The sequence below is a fragment of the Bos grunniens genome, chromosome 1 (assembly GCF_055505025.1).
Source record: "Bos grunniens cultivar Pamir isolate PY7600 chromosome 1, Bosgru_T2T1.0, whole genome shotgun sequence".
NCBI lineage: Eukaryota > Metazoa > Chordata > Mammalia > Artiodactyla > Bovidae > Bos > Bos grunniens.
This window is the reverse complement of record NC_141165.1, coordinates 11,557,105-11,583,440: the sequence shown is the minus strand read 5'-3', so window position 1 is coordinate 11,583,440 and position 26,336 is coordinate 11,557,105. Positions and strand designations below refer to the sequence as shown.

At 49.1% G+C, this 26,336-nt stretch overlaps 2 protein-coding genes across 6 annotated transcripts in view; one reads left to right on the top strand and one right to left on the bottom strand.

The window, feature by feature from the left end:
- Nucleotides 1-19,202, bottom strand: part of MCM3AP (minichromosome maintenance complex component 3 associated protein) — a 42,275-nt gene extending 23,073 nt beyond the window's left edge. For 2 of the 5 annotated variants that reach the window (XM_086316563.1, XM_086316472.1), the window contains exons 1-14: nucleotides 18,713-18,852; nucleotides 16,409-17,728; nucleotides 15,944-16,167; nucleotides 13,412-13,490; nucleotides 13,038-13,182; nucleotides 11,551-11,741; nucleotides 9,166-9,305; nucleotides 7,650-7,847; nucleotides 7,058-7,326; nucleotides 5,730-5,892; nucleotides 3,568-3,728; nucleotides 2,649-2,890; nucleotides 2,225-2,430; nucleotides 1,532-1,632 (exon numbers count right to left, since the gene is read on the bottom strand). In XM_086316563.1, coding sequence (XP_086172689.1) covers nucleotides 1,532-1,632; nucleotides 2,225-2,430; nucleotides 2,649-2,890; nucleotides 3,568-3,728; nucleotides 5,730-5,892; nucleotides 7,058-7,326; nucleotides 7,650-7,847; nucleotides 9,166-9,305; nucleotides 11,551-11,741; nucleotides 13,038-13,182; nucleotides 13,412-13,490; nucleotides 15,944-16,167; nucleotides 16,409-17,621 — 3,332 coding nt within the window. In that variant the 5' untranslated portion in view covers nucleotides 17,622-17,728; nucleotides 18,713-18,852. Of the gene's footprint in view, nucleotides 1-1,531; nucleotides 1,633-2,224; nucleotides 2,431-2,648; nucleotides 2,891-3,567; nucleotides 3,729-5,729; nucleotides 5,893-7,057; nucleotides 7,327-7,649; nucleotides 7,848-9,165; nucleotides 9,306-11,550; nucleotides 11,742-13,037; nucleotides 13,183-13,411; nucleotides 13,491-14,165; nucleotides 14,289-15,943; nucleotides 16,168-16,408; nucleotides 17,729-18,712; nucleotides 18,891-19,062 lie in introns of those variants that run through there. The other 3 variants (XM_086316395.1, XM_086316697.1, XM_086316628.1) reach the window with 3 other exon arrangements.
- Nucleotides 18,887-23,317, top strand: YBEY (ybeY metalloendoribonuclease). The gene is made up of 4 exons (XM_086318213.1): nucleotides 18,887-19,458; nucleotides 20,622-20,750; nucleotides 21,963-22,031; nucleotides 23,049-23,317. The coding sequence occupies exons 1-4, from the start codon at nucleotides 19,249-19,251 to the stop codon at nucleotides 23,133-23,135; spliced, it is 495 nt and encodes a 164-aa protein (XP_086174339.1). The 5' UTR covers nucleotides 18,887-19,248; the 3' UTR covers nucleotides 23,136-23,317.
- The last annotated feature ends 3,019 nt before the right edge of the window (nucleotides 23,318-26,336 follow it).

Below are 26,336 nucleotides of genomic sequence, written 5' to 3'. Positions count from 1 at the left end.
AATATAGAGCCCAGAAAGAAATCCTCACATATATGGTCAACTGATTTTCAACAGGGATAGCAAGACCATTCAAAGAGGAAAGTACATTCTTTTCAACAGTAGTGTTAGGAAAACTGGATACCCACATACAAAAGAACAATGTTGGATCCTTATCTTACACAATATATAAAAATAAAATGGATCAAAAACAAACTTAAGAGCTAAAATTATAAAACTCTTAGAAGAAAACATAGGGCAAAATCGTCACAACACAGGATTTGACAGTGATTTCTTGAATATGATAACAAAAGCACAGGCAACAAAAGGAAAAAATAAACTGAACTATATAGAAATTAAAAAATTTCTGCACATCAGAGGATGCACACGCAAAAGAGTAAAAAGACAATCCATAGATTGGGGGAAAATATTTGCAAATCAAATACTAAATAATGATTAATATCCAGAATATGAAAGAATTCCTACAACTCAACAACAATTCAAAAATGAGCAAAAGACTTAAGTATACATTTCTACAAAGAAGACACAAATGGCCAATAATTACATGAAAAGATGCTCAATATGATTAGTTATTAGAGAAATCTAAATCAAAACCACGAGTCACTACTTCACACATTACAATGGTTATTACTTTAAAAAAAACAAAAGGATAGCATGGCTTGAAAGGATGCAGAGAAACTGGAACCCTTGTGCACTACTGGTGGGAATGCAAAAATGATTAAAATGGTAAATTGTTATGTATATTTACCACAATAAAAAATTAAGCCCATGGAAATCATATTTATTTTTAACTCCGTCAAATAGAAAGTATGTATCTAATTCTGGTATATTAAAAAAATGAACAAATCCTTCTATGTAACCTACATTTATACAGATGAAATAATATTCTTTCTTATCAGTATGTTGCTTTATACGTACTAGAATTTTTAAAAGTTTGAAATCTTTAAGACAGCCTAACTTACTAATTAATCAGATTTTAATTAACTATTAACTACAAAAGCTGCTTAGGAGTTAAGAAAAATTTTGATTATTAAATTTATCAAGACTAGATTCTTAAAGTATTACACAAAATCAGATTTATAAAATTTGTAAATGTAGTCTGAAATGTCTAAGGAAATTTTATCATGGTATATAATGCAAATGGTAACAAATGTTTAAGGGAATTTAATCTGCTAAACTTATAAACTGAGACTTAATCTAAAATCAAGTGTTTTTATTTTTTAACAGAGAATGAACTACTACTAGATTTTTTACTATTAGATTTTTAATCAAGCTTAAAACTTAAAAAACAGGTTTCTAATTTACAACTTTAATAAACCTAATGCTGCTCAAAACTCACACACACAGAGAAACCACCTGCAAGCCACACACACCGGTCAGGAACGTGAGGGGCACACCCGCCTAGGGAGCAGGACCAACGCTTGAGCCTGCACAAAGGGGTGGCTGTGCTCACTTGTTGAGAGGAAGCGTCTGGAGGGACAGCAGGCGGCCCCAAGTGCAGACAGCCTCAGAACAGGAGATGCACCGCACTTACCCCAGGGCTGTGGTTGCAAAGGCTGCCCCTGCGGCACCAACTTCCTCAAAGTCACTCTGAAGAACCTCCTGGATGAGCTCATCCACCACTTGGGCCAGGTCCTAAGGGGAGGGCAGAAGGGTCAGGAGTGCTGGCCAAAGCAACACTGCCTCATCCACACCCAGCTTATCCCCGAGCAATCCACCTCTACAGCCGAAGGTACTGGAGATGTTCCATAAGCCACAGAGACATCACAGGACGTCCCACCTGGGTCCGAAATTCCTGCAAGACCTCATCACTGGAAGCTCTTTGAAGGTGTCTAAATGACCCTCACACAAGGCCTGGTCCTGTGCACCTGGTGAGGTTTCCTGCTGATAAACAGGAGCCTTCTGGACATGAGAGGACAAGCCTGCTTCCTGCTGGTCGACAGCCGTTCAGACGGCCCCAGTGCTGCCCCCTGTGCCGACACAGCTTCAGCTGCTGTGGTCCTTCCTCGCTACCTCTCAGGCCTCCTTGTTCCCCAGGGAGGGTGGTGCCCAGTGCCCAGTGGCCCCCAAGCAACGTGGTGGCAAGATAAAATCTCATAACCTGTGTGGAGTACTCAGACCTGGGGCCATCCATCAGGGGCACACTGACCCCAGGAACACAGACACGGTCAGACTGGACATCACACACAGCTGGATGTTTGCCCGCAACAGTGGGAGGATGCCTTACCGCATCTGAGTAAACAGGCACAGGCTTCGGTGGGAGGAGCTCCGACTGCATGGGGGGCTGCACCGGGGGCTGCAAGAGGCTGGGCGCCATGCTCGGGGGCAGCACCGAGCGATGTGGTGGAGAAGCCGACACAGGCAGAGGCTGCAGGAGGAGAGCCGGCAGGGGCTCGGCCGCCTCTGCACCACACTCCTCTCCTCTCCCCACACCTGGAGGAACCGGTGAAGGTGGGCATCAGGGATAGGACCAGGCCACCCTCCTGAGCAGACCACCATGGGGTGCCTCCTGAACCATGATCGGGTGCCAGGAGTACTTTACCAGCAGGAACCTAGTGCCTGTGGGGCCAGGAAGCTGTTCAGGCAGCACCACGCTGGTGTCTGCCCGGCCCCAGGGTGAGGTGCCCTCCCGAGACCATGGCTTCACTCACCTGCCACGTCCAAGCCAGGTCTCTGCACGCCCGCAGGCGGCTCTGCAGCCAGGCTATCCCCGATGTACTTGTTCTGGGCATTGAAGCTGCACACGGGGGTGTGACGGGGTATGGGGGGCAACGGCCCTCCATTCACAACCTCCCCAACCGACACCGTTAGCTTCCTGGTGATGAACACCGACTTCCTGGCCTTGGACAAGCCCTCGGGTTCCAGGAACGAGGATCGGTTCAGCTCGACACAGCTATCAGACCACAAAGAACCCATGGAGAGGCATCACACAGGCAAGAGGCCGCCCTCACCTCTGCAGACCCCTGCAGTCTCCATACTGCCTGCCAGTCTCATGGAAATGGGGGAGGTGGCAGAAGTCCAGCTCACAGCACCCACCACCGCCAGCATCTCCATGTGATGCGGGAGTCACCTGGATCCCCAGGTAGAGTGACACCTGACTACAAGCGCCCAGCTCATCCCCTAAGGGCAGGTCTGCAAGGCAGCAGATGTGGCCTGTGATGAGAAGTCAGAGGAGATGGGGTCAAGGAAATCCCAGATCCAGACACAACAGGCTGTGAGCCATGTTCTAGAAGAGGGTCCTCAAGTTCCACCGCGTTCTCAAATCTCTGACTGCAGCAGAGGAGACACCCTGGCCAGTCGGGGAGGCCATCTTCAGGGACAGAACAAGGAGGCCCCAACCTCAACCTCGACCATCAGGTTCTTAAGTTACTTGTGAAAAGTCAGGAAGAGGTGGGTCTGAACCTTACCCTGCCAGCTGTTCCAGGCCTTGCCCTAGTGCCTGCACCCCAGGGAGGCAGCCCATGGACTGTGCCTTCTCTATGGCCTGGTGAGGCACAGGCACTTCCAGGCCTTCCCAGTACTAAAAGGGAAAAAAGGAGAGCAGCCCCACGCCTCTGCCTCGGTGCTTACCCGTCGGAGACTGTGAGGCCGTGGCAGTTGAGGAAGTCTGTGGCCTCCTCGCCGTCTCTGAACAGCAGCATGCGCACCACACCATCCAGGGGGAAGATGGTGGAGCGCTGTGTGCTTGCTGTATACGCCACATTGAGCGCTCGGAGCGCGTCCTTGCGGATCTGAAACGAGAAGCCAAGTCACTGAGTCACAGCAGGTCAGGCGCCCAGGGTCACAGAGCACCCAGTTCAGGTCAGTTCAGTCGCTCAGTTGTGTCCGACTCTTTAGGACCCCATGAACCGCAGCAAGCCAGGCCTCCCTGTCCATCACCAGCTCCCAGAGTTCACCCAAACTCATGTCCATTGAGTCAGTGATGCCATCCAACCATCTCATCCTCTGTCGCCCCCTTCTCCTCCTGCCCCCAATCTTTCCCAGCATCAGGGTCTTTTCAAATGAGTCAGCTCTTCACATCAGGTGGCCAAAGTACTGGCGTTTCAGCTTCAGCATCAGTCCTTCCAATGAATATTCAGGACTGGTCTCCTTTAGGATGGACTGGTTGGATCTCCTTGCAGTCCAAGGGACTCTCAGTCCCTCTGGAAAGTACCCTGGACTCAGCTTAGTGCTCAGTAGGCTGTCTGCTCATTGGAAGATGCCCAGAGATGATGCAAAGCAAACAGCTTCACACATAGAACTGGTTGGGCCATGAAGACTTTATTTATTAGAAAAACTAAAAAACAAACCACGCACCAGCAGGTGCATCCTCCACTCAACAGAAAGCTGTGTAGCTAGTAAAACTCACCACGGAGATGGTGGAATGCCAAGGAAAGTGTGTGACATGAAACTGAGTAAAAGTCGTTTCACAGCGTCACACTGAGCACTTTACAAACGCAGAGGGAAATACGAAGAGACTGCCAGGTCAGCTTGGTCCCAGGGCTCTGGTAACCCTCCCCCTCCTCTTCCGTGTCCTTTAACCAACACAACCCCGGTTGACAGTGTTACTTCAAGGCTGGCATTGTCCAAGCCAGGGTCCAGCAATGAACAGACAAGACCCCTGTCCTCACAGAGCTGACGTGGCAGGACAGACCGACACTGAACAATATGTGTGTACAAAATGCAGAGTGCATTCAACAGTGAAAGCGGGACAGGAAGGACAGCAGAGGAGGCGCACAGGGAACGCGGGCGGGCGGGGCGGCGAGGGCGGGCCCTGCCGAGAAGGATCTGGAGGAGGGGAGCTCTGAGTGGTTCAGTGAGGACAGCAGCCGCCAAGGCCCTGAGGCAGGAGCGTGCTGTGGCTGCAGGGCAGGAAGGCACCGCTGTAGGTGGGGAAGACAGGACCCTGTGGCTGCTGCTGGTGAAACACTTTGTTTTCTAAAGAAAAAATGCTTAGATTTCTTAGTTTAAAATTACTAAAATGGATGCAAATGGTCAACATTCTCGTAACATTAAATAGTCATTGTAAAAATACTATCAGTTGTATTTATCAACTGCACGGACTTTCCCAAGTGCACTTTGTTAGAAATCCTTTCATTTGTTCCAGAATTTCTGCTCTCTTGGAAACTGTCAGATCTGACAATGAGCAAGCTTGCAGATTCTTTGCCTGGGATGTGATGGTGGGTTTAGTCACTGTTTATAGGAGGACTTGTGACCAAAGAAGAAAAATGAGCTGGAGTCACAAAACGGGCCAGGCAGGTTCCCAAGAAGCCTGGTGCTGCCTCCTCCCTACCCCACCAGCACAGGGGGCTCCTGGCGAGGACCCTGGGGGTGCAGGGACTGCTGTGAGGTGGCAGGGCCACTGCTTTCTTATCTTCCCCAGGTGCTTCAGGGGCGTTAGACCTGACTGTGGGAGTCTGAGATCAGGATGACACTCCACACAAAGCCGAAGGTAAGAGACTGGTCTTGCCCAGTCTTTGTAACCCCAGTGCAACAAAGAGCAGGCACTTCAGATATTTACTGAAATGAATTTAGCATCATCAGGCTCACTCCAAAACTGAAGACAGACAACACTTGTTAAGCTCTAGCTTAGAGGTCTGTGCGTGCAGTTTGCTTTCCGGCTTCTTTGTTCCCACGGAAAATGCTAGTGCTGAACTCAAGCGAGAGCGTTCTGAAGAGACCTCCCTCATCTGAACCAGAAGAGTGTTTCCCAGTGCATGGCCTTTTCCTTCCAGGACAGTGACAGTACTCACCTGATTAAAGTAACAATGCAGAAGACAAGCGTTCAGATAAGAGGCTGATTGGACCAGTTTAAAAAATCGCACAAAGTTATTACTGTTCAATGCAGCAAAGGCCTGAACAGCAAATTTCACCTCAGGGGAGTTTCTAACGGCAGGGTGGAACTGCTGCACTTCTCTGTTAATCAGAGGAGATAGAAGTGGTTAGAACGTGATCTTCCATGAGACAAAATTTCCACAAAAACAGAGCTGACAATAAAATAAGGTCTCCACTATACTGAAGTAGAAGGCCTTGGTGATCACAGTGCCCGTGTGTGCACGGCTCACCTGCGTCAAGGCCACCCTGACTCGGGCTGGATTGGCAACAAAGGTATTCTTTCAAAAGATGATGAATAAACAGACTTGAGCAATAACCTAAGAACTGATTATCAAATCAAAGAGTTATTTTAATGCCAACTGACTGCCAGCTACCAGTGTTTGATGACAACGCTTAAGAAACAAAGTTTAACTTTGTTTTGTTTAGAAATAAACTGATTTGGGGAATTTCCTGGCAGTCCAATGGTTAGGACTCTACGATTTCACTGTTGAGGACCTGGATTCAATCTCTGTTCAAGGAACTACAATTCTATAAGCTGTGCAGCAAGGGCAGGGGGAAAAATACTGATTAGACTGAATTATTCAAGACAGGAAACAACTGCTTATCATATATGAAAAGACTACACAGCCATTTTCCCTGACTAGTTTATCCCTAAGGCTTAATTTTAAAACTTAAAATCAATCACACACTTAAGATATTCTGTAACCAGGTTCTCAGGGAAAACACTAGGCTGAAAACAAGTTTCAACTTAAGGAAATCCAGTTTACCAACGACAGGAATGGAGGGCCTGGGGACTCTGGTATTCTTCACAGAAATGTCTACAGATGTATCATTTCATGTCTACAGGTGTGCAAGGTTTAAAATTCTTTCTTGATATCCCACCCTTAGCACTTCTGTTTCACACCATTTTTCCCTCTCCTGCAGCTAAGATCTTTGAAGAGGTTTGAGTGCACGTGTGTACTACTCTGATAAGGGACCCACTCGCTGAGTGCATCCTCTCTAGCTGACGAGAACTGGTCCTCAGGAAGTATCTGGGGCCCACTCAGGATGCTCAGGTGCTCGTGGGCAGCCCCAGCCTCTCCCTCGGTAGCTCAGCTCCAGGGGCCGCACGCTGAGCCCAGCTTTCTCACTAACACCGACACTAGTGCGTCCTCAGTACCGCCGCCACCAATCCTGAAAGCTCTCTTCCTGGTTACAGCCTGCCTTTCCCTACAGCTTAGGCTGACTTCCGAGTTGGAAAGCTCACCTTAGGATGTCCCCCTTGTTGAGATTGAGCAGGACGTTGTAGCCTTGGAACTCCGCCTCACTGGCACAGAACACGCCCTTATTCCTCAGGTCCTGGTACATCTCCTTCAGACTCTGGAGGCACTTGGTCATGTTCTCATTGTTGATCTTGGCATCAAATGAGGACATGGGCTCTTCACACATGAAGTGAGCACAGTGGATGTGAAACCGGGTGCACTTCTCAATCAGAGACACCGTCAGCGGGTCACACAAGTGCTGCTGCGTGATGTCCTGGACACAAGTGAGGTGGAATAATTACACACGTGTCACACACGTGTGCATGCACGCATCTTACGTACACACAGGTCTCAACACATCCAAACGTAAGAATCAACTACTAGAAAAATCATGATTATCTGAATTTCTCAGACTTCAATTTGAAACAAGCATGAAGCACATTTTAACAGGACTTCGTAATGATTTTAAAGGAACAGTGTATTTTTTTTTGTTACAGATGAAATGTAACTGAGTAAAATGACAAGAACTCTCATTTTCACTCGACTTCACGTGTGCTTTCTAGTTTTTCTAGCTTCCTTGTCGGAAGTGGCTGATACCTTCCGTATGCCCCGCGTGCGGTTCCACAGGAAGTCGTACCAGTCCCGCAGGCCGCCCTCCGTCTGGTCCATGATCTGGGTCACCAGATAGTCCATGGTCCTGCTGAGCACCCCCGAGGGACGCAGCTCGTGTGGCAGGGGCTCCTCCTGGTCGGCTGAGGAGCGGCTGTACTCCTTCACAGCGGCCGCATGGTCCACCTGAGAGTGGGGAGTAGGGACGAGCAGCTGGGGGGCAGGTGCCAGGCCAGCCTCCCCGCTGCTGTACCCCAAAGTGGGGAAGACCACACACACACACACACACACACACACACGCAAGTAAGGTCAATACTTCAGAATACAATTTTAGAACACAAAATTTCTATTTGAAGGTAACAATTAAAATTAAAAGGCAAAATAAAGCAACTTGTTTTTGGCAAACACGACAAGGAGTGAACAGGCTACCACATCAAAATGCAGAGAAATTTAAGTGAAGACGCACCTGCTGGGGTGTGACAGATGAAGGACTTGATAAAGGTTTTAAAAGGTCTCAGCCATGCTCATATACCAGATTGTCTACACGGACCAGAAACGGAGCTGGCAGTGAGGAGGCAGGAAGAGTAGCAGCAGGGTCTGGGGAAGGCCCTCCAGAGCCCAGAGCTGCAAGAAGAGGCTGGAGACCTGCGGCTGACGGTGGAGCAGAAAAGCCACAAGTCCCCGCCCTGGGCACCTGCCTTGACAACTGCCACCTTGCTGACAGGTGAAGGCAGCCGTAAAACCCCCAGCCAGTAAAGGAGAAACCCGAAGGAAAATTAACGGAGAGAAAATGAATGTAAGATGGTGCAGACTTCTGGGGAAACAACTTGGGACATGCATCTACTCATGTTCAGGAACCTTAGGAAAAGTCACACCTCTGGCACAGCCCTTCATTCCTGGAATCTATCAGAGAGAAGGAAGCTGAAAACCTTAGAACCATTGACACAGCATGCCAACAGAGTTGGTAACAGTGGAAAATCAGAAACAGCCTATGATTGCAGAAAGGGAGTTCTGAAAGAGTTACATAATCAAGTGGTGTGCCTATATGTAAAGTTTTAAATGCTTAGAAAGAGTTTACTATACAAAAGAAAATGCTCATGACATAATTTTAAGTGAAAAAGATTCATATAAAATACCTAGAGCATAACCTCCAACACACAAAACATAGACATAAAAAAGGAATAAAACTGTGAAAAGCAAAAAGAAAGGGAAAGTTTGTTTAATTTGTGAAACACAGATTTGTATGTATTTCCATAACTTAGGGAACCACGTGGTCCAGTCACCTTACATAAGACTGCTTCATACATACCTCATGATACAAATAATGGAATAAACATGATTGTTAATAGCATATCCCCACCACATTCTAGCAAAGCAACCCCCAAATCAAATAGTATAGAAATCATGAAACCAGCCTTCCCTCCCCAGCACACCCCCCTCCGCCCCAGTGATTAAACACGGACAGCAGCCTGGAGAGCAACCCCACGGGGATGCGAGGCTCTACCTGGTCAGTGCCTGGGACCACTTCAAACACACTCAGCTGGCTCCGGGTCTCCCGCATGTACCGTTCCTTCTCAGGACACATATCCAGGCACGTCCCAACAAAAGTTCTTGCTTTGTCCAGGTCGGTCCTTTTCACCCGAGCTAAACAGAATCAGGTAAAAAGTAAAAATGTACCACAGTTACTGGGAAGCCAGAGAAGCGCATTTTCACAATGACAAAAGGAGAAATAAAAATAAAAATTATTTTCCTTTCTTTTACAAAGGAAAAAAATCTAAAAAACACTACTGGGCCTCAGAAAAAGGAAAGCACTGCCTATCACACCAAGTGACAAGCCATCAAGACCCATGAAGACCCTCCAGGCCTTCTCCTCTCTGCGGGTGGGTGTCCAACAGTCACAGATCTTCAGGGCACAGCAGGTGGTGGCGGGGAGGGGCCCACACGCGGGCCTTTATGGCTCCTACAACGACCTGAATGATACACAATCATGCTGCAAAGTTTGGTCGAAGGATCGACCTCGTAAAAGAAATATTCAGAATATGCCAGTATTCCAGAACTCTCAGTATTTCATCGTGTTTTTAACAGGAATCGCATTAATGGAAGTCAGCTGGATCCCGACCTGAACAGATGACTCTTACCCACAGAACTACAGCTACCAAAGTATCTGTTAAAGGAAGTGAGATGCAACAACCTCACAATTCAAAACATTCACATCTTATTTTACTTTTAAAAATTCCAGTATCTATTAACGATTCTTTTAGGAATACAAAAATCACATGTCAATGACATAACCTATGGTAGCAGCTTTTATTACGGTGTTAAGGAAAACACGTGTTTATTCCTGTACTGCTGCTGCTCCTAAATCACTTCAGTCGTGTCCGACTCTGTGCGACCCCATAGACAGCAGCCCACCAGGCTCCCCCGCCCCTGGGATTCTCCAGGCAAGAACACTGGAGTGGGTTGCCATTGCCTTCTCCAATGCATAAAAGTGAAAAGTGAAAGGGAAGTCATAAAGTCGTGTCCGACCCTCAGTGACCCCATGGACTGCAGCCTTCCAGGCTCCTCCGTCCATGGGATTTTCCAGGCAAGAGATCAGGAGTGGGGTGCCATTGCCTTCTCCAGCTTCTACAAAATCCTGCAGGTAAAATTTAATTCTGAAAAAAACTCTGCAAAGAAGAGCACGTGTGCTGTTTTATTTCTGGTCACTGTACATAGCTTTTAGTGTTAACAGGAGATCTGATTTTTGAATAGGCTTTAAATCCATTCACATGGTTTAACATTCCAAAGGTACAACATCCCAGACGGGACCCCACGACCGTGCTCCCTGCTTCGTGACCAGCTAGCTATGTGAGTGATCCTGCCTCACCTCCATGACTTTAACACACAGGCCAAGTACACTCACACGTATATGGACACACACACTCCCCTTTCTGTACTTCCCACACCTTGCTTCTTCCGCTTCACAATAAACATTGATCATTTTTCCATTAAGAAACCCCAGTCTCCTTTCAGGCTGTTTAGAATCCCACCGTGTGGACAGTCACTTTCCAATCTTTGTTATCACAAAAAACCTTGTAAACATGACACACGTGTCGGGCAGTCTGTAAGTCACACTCCTGGGTGTGGAATGCCGGGTCAAGAGCACTGTCCCCCTGGGCCTGGAGACACTGCCGACTCGCTCCTCTGAGCAGCCTGCCCAGGGATGGGCGGTATGAGACCTCTCCATCTCTTGCTGCCACGTGACGGGCAGACAGCAGCTGGATCTTTCCACTTTCCATCCACATGTTTAAGAGGTAACTTTTTTTTCCTTTTTGGCCATGCTGCGCGGCTTGCAGGATCTTAGTTCCTTGACCAGGGATATAATCCAAAGCCAAAGCTGAATCCTAATCACTGGACCACCAGGGAATTCCCAAGTGTCAACTCTTGACACTTCCTTTTCCGAACCTCTCAGACCGTACTCATTTTTCTACTGGAGTTGTTCTTTTTCTTATTGGCTCTACAGGACTTTCTGTACCTGGGAATCCGCCCCTTGTCTGTCGTGAGTTACAGACTTTTCCCCTGTGACATCTTTTGTAGTTTTATTTGTGGTGATTTCTGTTAAATGGAAAGTTTTGATCTTTAATGTGTGCTTTCTCAAGGTCTAAAAAATTGCCCTTTATTTAATCCTGCATGTATCAATGGTGTTGGCTTTCTTCCAAAAATAAGATTACAAACACACCGCACCGAGTCCATGTCTGCACTCACAGCCTCAGCAGACCAGAAAGCAACAGGGATCACGGGCACAGAGCGCAGGCCCCACGGCCCAGCGGCAGTGGAGCCCCCCAGACCAGCGTCACCCCTTCCCTCACGGCTCCCGAGAAGACCGCCTCTGCCGAGCCCAGCCCCTTACCTTGCCGCATGACCCTGTCCCTCTGGTCAAGCAGGCGGTACTTCTCCTCAGACGTCTCAGCCACGGTACCTATCAGGGAACTGAGGGATGACACACACGGCCCGAGACCCTCAGAGCCCTCGGAGCTCTCATCAAAAGGGTCTTCCTCAAACTGATGGGCCTTCAGAAGACTTGGCTTCTTCACAGGAGAACTAGAAGAAAGACCACATGCTAAGAGCTGTGTATCCATCAGGTGTCTGGATTTTTTCCACATCCAAACACTTCTTTTATTGTCCTGGACACCCAGCTCCTCCAAAGTTGGACAGCAGCTGGCACAGAGGGGAGGCGGCCGCAATACCACCAGTGATGAGCATGAAGGCTCACATCACTCACAGGTTCTCCTCTTTAAACCACTATACAATCCATGGAATTCTCTAGGCCAGCATGCTGGAGTGGGTAGCCTTTCCCTTCTTCAGGGCATCTTCCTAACCCAGGGATCGAACCCAGGTCTTCCTCATCACACGCGGATTCTTTACCAGCTGAGCCACAAGGAAAGCCCAAGAATACTGGAATGGGTAGCCTATCCCTTCTCCCGCACATCTTCCTGATCAGGAATCAAACTGGGGTCTCCTGCATTGCAGGTGGGATTCTTTACTGACTGAGCTATCAGGGAAACCCTGAAATGAATTACTTGTAGATTTCTATCTCAGAGACATGAAACTAAGAGTGAGATAAAAGCACTCCAACACCGTGAGGAAATACCAGGCCTGCGTGTTTTCAAACACAGCTTCCCTTCAGTAGAAGGACGTACTGAAAAGAACAGGGCATTCTGTGAGCTTCCTCATTTTCTAGCTGGTTTTCAACATTCTGGGAATTTGAATGTCAAAGAGGATGTAAAAAGAGGAAAAAACAAAAGCAAATCAGCAACAGTTACACTGTTAACTGCAAAATGTGAGGAAAACTATCCACTGGCCAAAATACGGGAAGCAGGATTAAACAGAAGCTGGCCTGCTGTGAAACGGGAGGCGGAGGCCACACAGGAGTCTCCAAGCCAAGGGGAAGGAGGGAGGAGCCTTTGGGAACGCAGGTTCCACACAGAGACGCGGAGGTCTCTGAAGTGCACACTGTGCTAGACCGGGCCTGAGACTCTGCACAGGGCTGTGCAGTTACAGCCATGGCTGCAAGTGGCGATTAGGAACATGGTGTGCAGCCAATTATACATCTTAAGGAGAAAAGCGATTGTCTGTACACATATACATCACACAGATGGCATGACAGCAACTGCGCGGGCCACAAGGCTGAGGGAGAGGGGGGCCCAGGGCAGCCCCCGCCCCCGCCCCCCAGGTCCTCTCCGCATCCCTCAGCCCCCATCCAGGTGTCACCGATCACCCGCTTCCCTTCCACGATATCTCACGACAGCTACAAAGTCCCTCAAGGTCAGTGACAGGAGAAGCCCAAGAATCCACTTGCCCTATTAGAACAGTGGCATTTGGAAGGACCAGCCACACCTTTTACTCAGGAGGCCACCAGTCGCAGTCCTCACCCCAGGCTTGCCGAGCGGGGAGTGCTGAAAGGGCGGGTCCTCAGTGCCCGGGCCAGCTTCCCCATCACCTGGCTGCTTCTCCTTGAGGGAGAAGGGCTTCTTGTTGGGACCTGAGGACGCAAAAGTCGGGACAGAGTTAATGACACCACAAGTCACTCAACTTGGGGGCTTCCTCTTGGGAAAGTTATAATTGTGGCAGTATGTTGTTAAGAAGGAGCCCAAGAAAGTAAGACAGCCCCACCCCCACTTCACCCCACACTGGGGATCAGGCTCACACTCAGCACTCCAAGGCCTTGCACAAAGCAGGAGAGACTGTGCAGAGAACAACTGAAAACTCACTTAATTTTTTCTTGTGCCAGAAGATGGTCATATCTTTATGCAAATCTTTCCCTTTCTTCCTGGCCAGGGCTGCAGATGCCTGGAAAACAGTCCACAACACAAAGAATGATGGCATCAGGAGACCAAGGAAACGAGATCAAGCCTGCACGTGCATTAGTGGAATTTTGTTCAACAGAGTTACACCTCTACAGCTATGCGTTTTGACCATATCGCCTGCCTCCGGCCATGGCAGCCACGGTCTTCATCTCCCTTACCTGTCTTATAGCATGTATCTGTGCTTCTCCTTATCGAAATTAATGACTCTACTGTGACAGAATCCATAAACTTGGCCCTATTGGCGTTTGATAATTGTCACCATATGATTTTCTGAAGAACAATGGAAAGATGGCCAAGTAACACTGAAACACAAAGGAAACCTGTAGACTGACACACACGGGGTACAATTTGTCATAAAACATACATACACAAAACCAACTGTATGTTAGCACACCTATAAATATACCTATGCAAATGTCTAGGAAAACATACACCACACTAGATAATTGTGCTGGCTCTAATTGGAGAGAAAGGGGTGATGAGTGGACCTCAACTTTCTATAGATCAATGAACTGCTTACAATTGCAATTTATATATTTTCTATACAAATATTTTTTAAGGTTCAGCTAGAAAAAAAAAGACATTGCAACAGACAGAAATAATCTTAAAAAAATGAGGGCTGCTGTATGACCTGGCAATTCCACTCCCAAGTACACACCCAACAGGAGTGAAAGCAGGGTCCTGAATAGAGACCTGCGCTGGCTTCATGGCAGCATTATTCACAAGACCCAAATGGTCCATGGACAGGGGGACAGATAAACGAAAGGTGGGACAACCATACCTGGAATAAAGGAAAGAAATACAACCACATGAATGAACCCTGAAGACATTATGCAATAAGCCAGACACAAGAGGATAAATACCGTACGATTCCACTCATATGAAATACCTAGGACAGATGAATTCATAGAGTTAGAAAGTAGATGTGAGGTCACCAAGGGCTGGAGGAAGGAAGGAATGAGGAGTTATTGCTTAGTGGTTATAGAGCTTCTGTTTGGGAGGATTATAAAGTTCTGGAACTAGATAATGTGATGGTTGTACAACATTTGTGAGAACATTTAATGCTGCTGAATTGAAAAAAAAAATCAGTAGAAAGGAATAAACAGCAAAAGCCCTAAAACTGTGCATATCTGGGCACAGAACTTCTACTCTCAGGAACTTAAACAAAGGATATAATCAAAAATAAATGCACAGAAATGTCCACAAACAGAAAGTTGGCCAAATAGGTAAATAGGATAGAACGTCATGTAGCTCTTAACGACCTCATTCTAATCTAGACTGTTCACTGATTTCAGAAGCTACTAAAAATGACCACATAAGAGGTTACCAAACAGGGTATGTAGTGCAATGTCATTTCTGTAAAAACAATGTGACTATATATTTACAAAGACATTATCCAAAATATTCATGGGTGGTATCTTAGAGGATAGAACTAGGGCTGATTTTGTGTCCCATGCCATAGGACTTTCTGGGTTTTTCCTGTATGTTGACAGGTAACACCTTCATCATTTAAAAAAGAATGAAAACATGCTTTCTAAATATCTATAGAATATAATTTTCCCAAGAATATTCAGAAGAAAATAACAAAAGATATAAAGCTACATACTGTGAGCAGCTCATGTAAGCATATACCCTACAACCAATACGTTATGCGTGTATGTACCTAAACACATATTAAAGTCGAGGCATAGGCACAATTAACGGCGGTGCTCTCTGGAAGATGGGATTACAAGAATTCTACCTTTCCTGTACTGTTCTGAATGTTTATGGTGATCACGTACTGCTGCTGCTAAGTCGCTTCAGTCGTGTCCGACTGTGTGTGACCCCATAGACCCCCTGGCAGCCCACCAGGCTCCCCCGTCCCTGGGATTCTCCAGGCAAGAACACTGGAGTGGGCTGTCATTTCCTTCTCCAATGCATAAAAGTGAAAAGTGAAAGTGAAGTCGCTCAGTCGTGTCCGACTCTTTGCGACTCCATGGACTGCAGCCCACCAGGCTCCTCCGTCCATGGGATTTTCCAGGCAAGAGTACTGGAGTGGGGTGCCATCGCCTTCTCCAGATCATGTACTATCAGCAAATAAAATAAAGTCAAAAACAAAATAAGAAAACTCAACTTTGAAAAAATGCTGTGTGGTTATAAGACATTCCCATGTGTTTCAGAAAAATCTGACTTCGTGGGAATCACTCACCTAAAATTTCTAGAACACTGCATTCAGTTGGAACCGCAAGTTTTTCACAAATAAATCTAATTTATGATAAAAATAGTGCTATTCCAGTTTCTCCAAACTAAGACATTAGAGTACTTTTCTAAATTCTAACAAGTAACTGATAGATTTTTAAAAATAAGTTTTAAAGTGACAAAGTTCACTCTACCTTTGCCACTTTAAAGCCTATTTTTTTTTCTCACGCACATGAACTACATTGTTGGAGTACTCACATGATCAAAAAAATACACCACTGCAAGCTTTTTGCTGCGCCTGGTATATATGCGCTGCACTTTAGCAATTTTGCCAAAGTGGTTCTCCAGTGTGGTTCTGTTATTGAGATAGTCAGGGATGTTCTTGCACTGGATCGCTGTGACTTCAGCAGGAGACAAGCCCCCAAGACTGTCTGTGCTCTCACTCCTCTTACTCTGACGGCCAGGAGTTCCTCTTAGAGAATCTAGGGGATCAGTGAACAGTCAGAAAAATGTATCAGATGCAAAGTTTTCCAATTACTAGGGCATCAACTAGCAAAGAGCAAAGAAAATTTTTATGGCTGTTGAGACCTGCTCCAGGATCCTATATATTAGGATCCCTAATGTTTGCAGGGGGTTAACTAGGAGATTTAAGCTAACACTCGGGGAAATTTACCAAGAACCTGCCAGCAGGATAGACTGTATTTTGTACTTTCTAGAACGTACCTTCTTTTTTATCTCTGCTTTCAGTTTCTTCCTCTTTATTCACACCTGGAAGCCGGGAAGGCACCGGGACAGACTGACTGCCTCCTGGGATGACCAAGTGGTCATTTTCCCCAGACTCGACACAGCCAGTTTCCTTTTTAGATTCCTTGCTGCCCAGACGACCCACTTCTTTATTGCTTTTGAAGACATCCTGTATTGTCCGCCCAAACAAAGTGCCTCCTCGGGGTCGATTCAACCGAACAGGTCGTTTATCTGGAGGATGATCACCCCTTGACAGAGGGTCCAAGTCTTCAGCTGCATCGTGACCGTGCCTCCTTGGGGACCGATCCTGGTCCTCCTTTCTTTTCAGTCCTTTCATGAGGCTGGGAAGTGGCTCCATTGGGGAAACAGCTTCTTCACATCCTTGTCTGACACCTGTTTTGCCAACTGGGAAGGGTTCACCCAAGGACCCTGAAGACATGGGGAAGGCGGTGAAGGTACTACTAGAAGTTCCAAACAGTGATTTGGGGCCTCTCTTCTCTTCCTCCACATTCTGATTTGGCAAAGCAGGGGTAAAGGCAGATGATGAATTATTGTTGCCTGGTTTTGAAAAGGTAAAATTTGAATTGGTGGCTGAACTACTTGTCACCTGAGAAAAAGGAAATGGGGCCAGTCCCCCAGGTCCACTACTGATTGGGTTGGAAAATGTAAAAAATCCAGAAGTAACTTGGCTCTTAGTTTTCTCTGGCTCAGATTCAGCCCCCAATATTGGTCTGAACACTGAATTTTCCAGAGGTTTAAAGCCAAATTCTGTTTTCCCAAAGAGAGAGCTTGCTTTTTCTCCAGTTTCTGGGGCAAAAGTAGAAGTACTTGGGAATGCTCCAAGGTTGGGGGACTTAAAACTGAATCCAGGATTTCCAGGCACACGTGAACTCGAAGGCCCAGAAGCAGCCACAAAGGCTGGACTGTGTTCAAGTCCAGAAAAGAGCCCAACATTTGTGGTTTGAGAGAATCCTAATGCTTGCACTGAAGAATGACTTTGTCCAGAAGATGATGGAAAACTGGACACCTGTGAAAATCCTGAGCTTTTCCCAGATAACGTATTGCTTTGTCCAAAAAGAGAGGGCTCACCAAACCGAAATTGTGGCTTAGCTTGAAATGTTCCTATGGAACTACTGGAAGATGTTGGAAAAACACCAGTCTGCTGCCCACCGAAAGGATTAGTTGGATTCATCTTCTGAGCCAGTTACTAGAAGGCAATAAATACTACGTGTAGAAAAGTAGTCCTCTTCCTCAAATGGTCTGTTCAACTAGGGAGCTCCCCCCTATCTCCACAATAAGCTGAAAAACAAAAATTCAGACAATCACAACTATGTGGTGCTGGAAGGCACCAAATTAGAATTTTTAATCACATGCCAGGCAAAGCAAAGGACTAATTCTTATTTTCTGAGAGACAAATGGTGGTACCCTGCCTTATTGGAGGGAGTGCAGAGTAGAAGATGGTACAAATAAATTACTTTGTTATGGGGGTTTGGCTCAGACAGTTAAGCGTCTGCCTACAACGTGGGAGACCAGGGTTTGACCCCTGGGTGAGGGAGATCCTCTGGAGAAGGAAATGGCAACCCACTCCAGTACTCTTGCCTGGAAAATCCCATGGGAGGAGCCTGGTAGACTACAGTCCATGGAGTTGGACACGACTGAGCGACTTTACTTCACTTATGGGGGTTTAAAGCATGATCCTTTAAGACTTAAAAAAAAAAATTAAAACATCTTACTGAACTGGTAAATTTATGGAAAACCTAAAATAGCAATAAGAAAGTATATGCCAGTTGCACTTTCCAAGACAGGAGTTTCTGACGTCTTTCAATCTCCACAGCCAGAGAATTACAATGTAACACTGCTAAAAAGTTAGTGTTTTCAATGTTTCCTCCCATCTAATTTTTTCTCCCAGTAACCAGGGCACCAAATACTTTTTCCAAACAAGGAAATAATTTGCGTTTTAACACAGTGGCGACTACCCCCAGGATCTAGCTCGAAGTACACAGTGCTCTTGAAAGACAGGCAGCCCCGCCAGATCGCGGGTGCAGCGAAACCCAAATCTCGGGCGGACCAATGGGTGGGCTCGGCGCCCGCCGCGCACCCACCCCCCGAGTCCTGCCGGCCGTGTGCCTCCCCCTCCCTGCGCCCCAGGACCCGCCATGTCCCATCCCCGCGCCCCTGGCCGCGCGCCCTCCGTGTTCCCCCAGCCCCGCTCGATTAGCAACACGGCCGCGGCGGCGGCGAAGAGGGCGGCCTCCGCCCTCCAGGGCCTCGCGCCGTGCTCACCGTCTAGCTCAGGGACACGGCCGCCCACCGTCCTTCGGGCTAGAGAGGCACGCAGGGCCCGTGGCCGCCTAGGCCAGTGCTGCCCGCGGCCCGCGAACACAAAACACCGCGGACCCACTTCCGGTCGGTCCCGCGCCGCCCAGCACCGCCCGGGCCCGGCCGCGCGCGGGTTCCGCTCTCCGGCCGGGCGGCGGCGGAGCGGCTTCCGGGGCGCGGCGTCCACACCCCCGTCCGCCCGCTTCTGCTCAGTAAGCGCCTCTTCCCCAAAATGGGGCGGCGCGCGCTGGGCCTGCCGTGCACCCTTACACCGCTGGGCCCTCCCCCCTCGCCCGTTTTCTAGTGTGTGTCACCGGCCGTCCGGAGCGTCGCACTCCACCGTCTGTCCAGCCCCCCCGTGCTGCTTCTTCCTCTCGGTAAAGCGCACGTTCCATGACAGTTTTCAACGAATTCCACCGAACGGGGTGACGTCACCGTGCGTGCGCGTGCGTTGCTACAGAACTTCCGCGGGCTTTACGATTCATCGGCCCGAAGTCGAGATGAGCCTGGCGCTGCGCAATCTGCAGCGGGCGGTGCCCCTGCGGCGCGCGCTACTGCGCCAGAGGCTGCAGGCGGTGCGCGGGGCCCTGGGCGTGCGGGCCTTCGACCTGGGGGTTGTCTGCGTCGACAACCGGAAGATTCAGCAGATGAACAGGATCTACCGAGAGCAAGACACCCCGACCGACGTGCTGTCCTTCCCGTTTCACGAGGTAAAGGCTGCCCTCCTGTTCTCGTCCGGCCTGCCTTCCGCTGTGAATTCCGTTAATTACACCACAGACAGGATTGTCAGTGTTGCTCCGAAAATTTCAAATACACACGGAAGTAGAGAGTAAGATGTGACCGTCGCTACTGATCAAAGCTTATTGCTGAAGGAGGGAGGGTGATCCCCGCCCTCCTCGTAACAGTGAATTAAAGAGAAAGCGCTTCTGCAGTTTTAAGTGTGATTCAATAATGGATATGTACGGGTTGAAAATTTTGAATAACTCTGAAAATAAAAGGACAGACTTGGGCAAATATTTTAAACAAATATGTGCTGTCTATCAGGTTATGAGGATTTCCCTGTGGCTCAAACGGTAAAAAAATCCTGCCTGCTATGCAGGAGACCAGGGTTCCATCCCTGGGTCGGGAAGATCCCCTGGAGGAGGGAAGGTACAGCAACCCTCCAGTATTCTTGCCTGGAGAATCCCATGGACAGAGGAGCCTGGCAGGCTACAGTCCATGAGGTCAAAAAGAGCTGGACACGACTGAGCAACTAACACAGACATCAGGTTATTACCTATGTTATGTGAATGATTCATTCCAGACTTCCTGCATTGTTAGTGGCCACATAAATTGGGGCAGCCCTTTTGGAAAGCAGTCTGGCAGTTTACCTGAAGTAAGTCTTGATAACTGTTTAATCCACTAGGATCACACCTAAGGAAATAAATTGAAAAAGGAAAGAGAATTAAATGTTCAACGTGTAATATAAAAATACATTAAAGTGTCCATTTATTTTCCATAAAAAGAAATAAAAATATTTGACTGACTTAGTGTGAACAGCGCTCAGCTGAATGGACTGGTCTTTATGTGGGAACATGTGATCAGTATCAAAACTGGGAAGAACAGAAATGTAAACTTGTATCAGTGAGGTGATTTAGCTCCATAGATGTTTTGGAGCTGAGTGGTTGTGCATTAGGAAGGATGAAAGAAATGGAAATAATTATTTTGACAGTGTGGGAACATCTTAAGTCAGTGTGTAGTGTCCCTGCCACAGTCCTGATTCGTCTGCCTTGAAAGTAGCAACACAGGGCCTTTCAGGGTAGAAACCTGTGGGCCTGTGGCGAGTTAGTGTTCTGAGGTCATGTTCTGCAAGTGTGTGTTTCCTCATTTTCAGAATCTGAAAGCAGGTGAAATCCCCCAGCCCGACTTTCCAGATGACTATAATTTAGGAGACATTTTCCTGGGCGTGGAGTTTATCTTCCAGCAGTGCAAGGAAGATGAAGATTACTATGACATCCTGACTGTAAGTGGGATGCTGAAATGACAAATCCTTACGGGCAAAGCAGAGGCCCATGTCCTTCATCCAGGCCATGAGAGGAGGTTGTGGAGGTGACATGGACATCCACACCATAATCCTTGTGTAGGACAAGGGTTCCTGGCGGAAACCCGCAGGCAGGGGCCGTGCCCTCTCACCACACCTCAGAGAGGAGAGCCTGGGGTATGGGTCTGTGCCCCCGAGGCAGTGTTGGGTGACGGGAGGGGACAGGAAGCATGCTGGGAGGAGGGAGCCCCGGGAGTGGCCTGATTATTAGCTTTGCCTCTGGAGATGAGCTGGCTGCCATTTAGCCAGCTCAGACAGGCTGAAGGAGCTTCTTACTGAACTGCTAGAAGCAGGTGGGATTCCGGCCTCCAGCACCTTCAGATCTGTCTCCTCCCCTGATGCCATGAAGGATGGCAGGATGGCGGAAGTGTTCTGAAAAGCGGTGTCCAACTCAGTCGTGTTTCAGTGTCCCCATGGATTCAATGGAGGTGTCTCCCTTTGTCCGCACCCTAAAGTATTGGGGAATCCTAGTGCTTCCGAGACTTGAAGTGGAACTTCCCAGCGAGACTCCCTGTGCTCAGGCGTCAGGGTTGCTGAGGAGGGTGTGCTTTCTCCCTGCAAGTGGTTAAGAACCGCAGCGTAGACAGCACTGCTTAGCACCGGTCTCAACTCCAGGATCTCCGTGACTAGCGTCTGTGTGCCCCTGGGGGCTCTGGGCTAGGGTCACCTGTGGACACTGTCCACTCCCCAACACCTTCTGAGAAGTCTCTTACCCACAGTGGAGAGCCAGCCTGCACTCCTAGGATCCTCAGTTCCCTGGCACTGGGCCAGGCCAACCCACTCTCCTGCCAGCTGGCACCCGCCTACATGGCAACGCTGGGTACCTCCCCTTTCCCTGCCCTGGTTTTCCATGTCTCCACAGCTCCCCCCACCCCAGAGGAGATCCTGATCTTCACACCCCACTACAGGGGCCTGACCTACTCCTGCTAACCAGACCCACCCCTGTGACCTCACCACCTGCCCGCAGCCCTGCCTGGGCCCAGAGGAGGCTTCCTCACCTCCCACTGGGCATCCACTTGCCCTCGCTGACTTTTTCCTCCTTCTCCTCCTCCACTACCGCCGCTACTACCACCACCCCAGCTCATGGCTTGATCCTGACCACCCTCTGAGGCAAATTCTTAATTGTTCTGACAGGTGACTGCCACCCACGGGCTCTGTCACCTGCTGGGCTTCACACACAGCACGGAGGCCGAATGGCAGAAGGTAGGAGCCCTGCCCTGTCTGCGGCACACACGGGCAGGCATTGCAGCCCAGGCTCCAGAAACCAGGCTGTGCGACCTGCCCCCTGCTGTCCAGTGTGAAAACCAAATGGAGAAATGCAGCCAAATGAGGAATTGATAGGGCCCACTTTATAAAAGAGACGGTGTTTGTTTTAAATACTGGGCTCCCTAAGTGCTCGTAACTCCTTTATTCATTCACTATTGAAAAGTCCGAGGAGAGATGCTGCTGTGAATTTCATGAAATCCCAAAATGACTTAAAGTTAAACTCTTCATTGAGTTATTGTGATGATATTTGTCAGTAGGAAACAGGATTTAGGACATTAGAGTGTCTGATCCAGACCTATCATGTGGTGGTTTGTTTCCTCAAAGACTACCAGTATTTACTCAGTTTATAAAGGTCTGTGTTGGTATAGAACCATAATTGCGTTTTATTAACTCAAATTATGTACATAATCAAACAGGCTCTCTGAACTGCATAGAAAAACGTTTTTTGAAAATTAACAAAATGGTCCTGGTACAGTTGGCTTCCCCCAGCCTTCCGAGGCTCCTGGGTCCACGCTGGCCACACCCTGGCTCTGTCCCCCACCCCTAACCCTGCTCTAGCCCACTCATCCCCCTCCTCCGCTCCGCTGCCCTCTGCTCCAGCAGCATCTCAGGGACGCTCCAGGGCGGTTTCCCACCAGCCCACCCTTCCCCCCAGGAGGGGCTGTCCTCATACACCCACTCCCAGGCTTTGAAGCAAGTCACCCAGTCTGACCCCTTCTTCTAACCCCGAGATAGGCCCTCCCCTCCTCTTCATACCCAAGACCACCAGCTCAGCCCCAGCCCCCTACCCCCTGCCCCTGCTGGCTCCAAGGCTCACACCAGGAGCTCCTCTGTCCTGGGGCTGCCCGCCTCGGGCTGTGTGGGAGGCCATGGGCCTCAGGGAGAGAGCCCCAGGGCCAGGGGAGGCCAGGCCTCTGGGCCAGTCCAGAGCTGGTTTCCACCCCTTTCTTTCAGATGTACCAGAAGGAGAAGCAGGTTCTCCAGGAGCTGAACAAGCACATGGGGACCAGGCTGCAGCCCCTGAGCAGAGGCCTCTTCTGACGGAGGTGACGCACTGTGGCTGGAAAATCTGTGGCTGGAAGCCCCAGAGATCAGGGCGCCCCCACACTGAGGGTCTCGGTGGCCACTGCTGCCCTGTGGGGCAACTTCCAGTCCTTCCTTTGTTTAGGACACAGCCAGTGTGCTATTTCCAGTGTTGTAAATAAAATAGTTCTCAGCTCTCAGATCATACAGAGGTGGGGCATGGGAACCACCCCTTCCCCGGGGCTCTGCCTTTGGCATGGGGGCATCTCTCCCATCTCAGGACAGATCAAGGAGCCCAGGTGGGTGTGCCCTCCCTTGAAATCCTGCTGGATTCAGTCCCACCCAGCCCCCACAGGAGCAGGATGGCCTCGAGGCCAGCCAACCCACCCCCACCCCAGGGGACCCTCAGCTCTTTTGCCATCACCCGCCCCTGCCCTTTGGTCCCCGGTCCAAGCATTTGCTCGTAGGTCGTTCCTGAGTCCTCTGCCATGGCACCCACATAGCAGAGCTCTCACTGCCACATCCCATCCTCCTGTTGGACAGCACCCTCCTGTTGTCCTGTTCAGGCCTGCCTTCTGAACAGTAAAGTAAACCCAGGGGTCACCCAGAGCCTTCTCCAGAGCTGTGACTACGCTCTGACCTCGCAAGTGGGGCAGATGTGGAGGGGGCGGGCACTGAGCCAACTCAGAGCCTGGTCGCCTCGACCTCAGGCCCCAGCACTGACCATAGTGCCACAGACTCTCCATGGAGCTCCAGACGAGTCAGGGCAACAAAACACTGCCTCTTGGAGAATCTAAAACTCAGAAAACTATGATTCTAAGAATTTGGTTTCTCCCATAAGTTGATTTTAGAAACATGAAAACGCATTTCCCATTGGATTTGCATCCTGAGCCTGGACTTCCAGTGGCTCCTGGGGACATGGGTCTGTCATTTTCCTGAGCTGCTGGCTGCATGACCTGCTTCTAATCATTAAGCTTGTTCTCAGTTTAGAGTTTAACGTGGCAAAGACCAATGATAAGCCCGCAGAGCTCTCTGCTTTCTGGGTCCTTTTAAGGGACCGAAGGGTCCTGAGACCCGCTGGTCCTGCCAGCAAGTGTTTGGAGGGTCTTCACCTGCCACTAGAGCCAGCCCCTCAGGACCTCTGTTCGTCTCTGGACACAGGCGACTTGCTCCTGTGTTTAAGTCTGAGCAGACTTGCTGGGGCTGGAGGAGGGTCCAGATTTACAGGGTGATGCAGTGAGAAGCTTTCCAGGGTTGGATAATGTGTCCCTCCCGCCCGCCCACCCTAGCACCCCATAGCAGTGGCCCCCGGGTCCTGCTACCTGGTACCAGGTTCCGAGGGACCTGGGTGTGCCTTGACCCTCCACATGGACAGCGTCCATGTGTACAGCACAGCCATCCTGTGTTTCTCTCACCAGTGACCCTCCCCGTTGGCATCCCCTCCACCAGATGGGCAACTGCTCGTGTCTTATTGCCCATTTTCTACTGTTTTTTCCTTTTTTCTTAATAATTGGGTGTTTTAATATGTGTTTTAAACAGCCCTTGAATTTTAGTACAGAATGTGAGCAAGTGTCCTGACCTGAATCTGAGAGAAGGCCACTGCACGGTCCATCAGCAGCCAGGCCATCTGCTGGCCACAGGGCATCTTGGTTCTGTTTCATTCCACTGGTTGCCCCCACCCCCTGCCCTCCTCACCCCAGACACATGCTACCTGGTCCCAGTTCAGTTCAGTTCAGTTGCTCAGTCATGTCCAATTCTTTGCAACCCCTTGGTTGCACGCCAGACCTCCCTGTCCATCAGCAACTCCCAGAGCTTGCTCACACTCATGTCCATAGAGTTGGTGATGCCATCCAACCATCTCATCCTCTGTGGTCCCCTTCTCCTCCTGCCTTCAACCTTTCCCAGCATCAAGGTCTTTTCCAGTGAGTCAGTTCTTCCCATCAGATGGCCAAAGTATTGGAGCTTCAGCATCAGTCCTTCCAGTGAATATTCAGGACTGATTTCTTTCAGGATTAACTGGTTGGATCTCCTTGCAGTCCAAGGGACTCTCAAGAGTCTTCTCTAACACGATAGTTCAAAAGCATCAATTCTTCGGTGCTCAGCCTTCTTTATGGTCCAGCTCTCACATCTGGTCCCAGAGCTTCCTTGCAAATCCAGCGTCGCCTGAGCAGAGCCCCTGCTCCATGTGTTGCCTGGGTTCCCAGCCCTTTACTGCCCTGGGAGTGTCCTAGATTCACCTCGCAGGCTCCAGGCCCTGAAGGCAACGTAGAGTTACGCCAGGTCCACAGGGCACAGGCAGTGCCTCCTGCTTCATGGTCCTTGACATCTTGGTGAGGGGAGCCCCACCAGCACCCCCACCAGGGCACTTGGCACAACCATTAAAATTTCCTCTCCTCACAACACTTCTACCACTAACTGCCAGGAGCCAGTGCAGCCCCCACAAATGAAGGGCTCAGGCCCACAAGTTCAGTTCAGTTCAGTCGCTCAGTCATGTCCGACTCTTTGCAACCCCATGGGCTGTAGCACTCCAGGCTTCCCTGTCCATCACCAATACCTGGAGCTTGTTCAAACTCATGTCCATCGAGTCAATGATGCCATCCAACCATCTCATCCTCTGTCATCCCCTTCTCCTGCCTTCAATCTTGCCCAGCGTCAGTCTTTTCCAGTGACACAGTTCTTTGAATCAGGTGGCCAAAGTTTTGGAGCTTCAGCATCAGCATCAGTCCTTCCTAATTTCCTTTAGGAAATTAGCCTGGTTTGATCTTGCAGTCCAAGGGACTCTCAAGAGTCATCTTCAACACCACAGTTCAAAAGTATCAGTTCTTTGGTGCTCAGCTTTCTCTGTAGTCCAACTCTCATATCCATACGTGGATGTGACGTATGGATTAGTTTTTTAAATGTTGAGTTTTAAGCCAACTTTTTCATTCCTCTTTCACTTTCATCAAGAGGCTCTTTAGTTCTTCTTCACTTTCTGCCATAAGGCTGGTGTCATCTGCTTATCTGAGGTTATTGATATTTCTCCCATCTCCCATGGACTCCCATGGACATCTCCCAGGTCCATCGAGTTGATGATGCCATCCAACCATCTTATCCTGGCCTCCCTACCAAGGCTATTAACCCTCTCAAGACTTCCCTGGTGGTTCAGCGGCTAGGACTCCAAGCTGCCAATGCAGGGAGCCCAGGTTTGATCCCTGGTCAGGGAACTAGATCCCGCATGTT

Coding starts and splice junctions, on each gene's coding strand:
- YBEY (XM_086318213.1), top strand. CDS start 19,249: ATGAGCCTGGCGCTGCGCAATCTGCAGCGGGCGGTGCCCCTGCGGCGC. Junction 19,459..20,621: donor TGTCCTTCCCGTTTCACGAG/GTAAAGGCTGCC, acceptor CCTCATTTTCAG/AATCTGAAAGCAGGTGAAAT. Junction 20,751..21,962: donor ATTACTATGACATCCTGACT/GTAAGTGGGATG, acceptor TTGTTCTGACAG/GTGACTGCCACCCACGGGCT.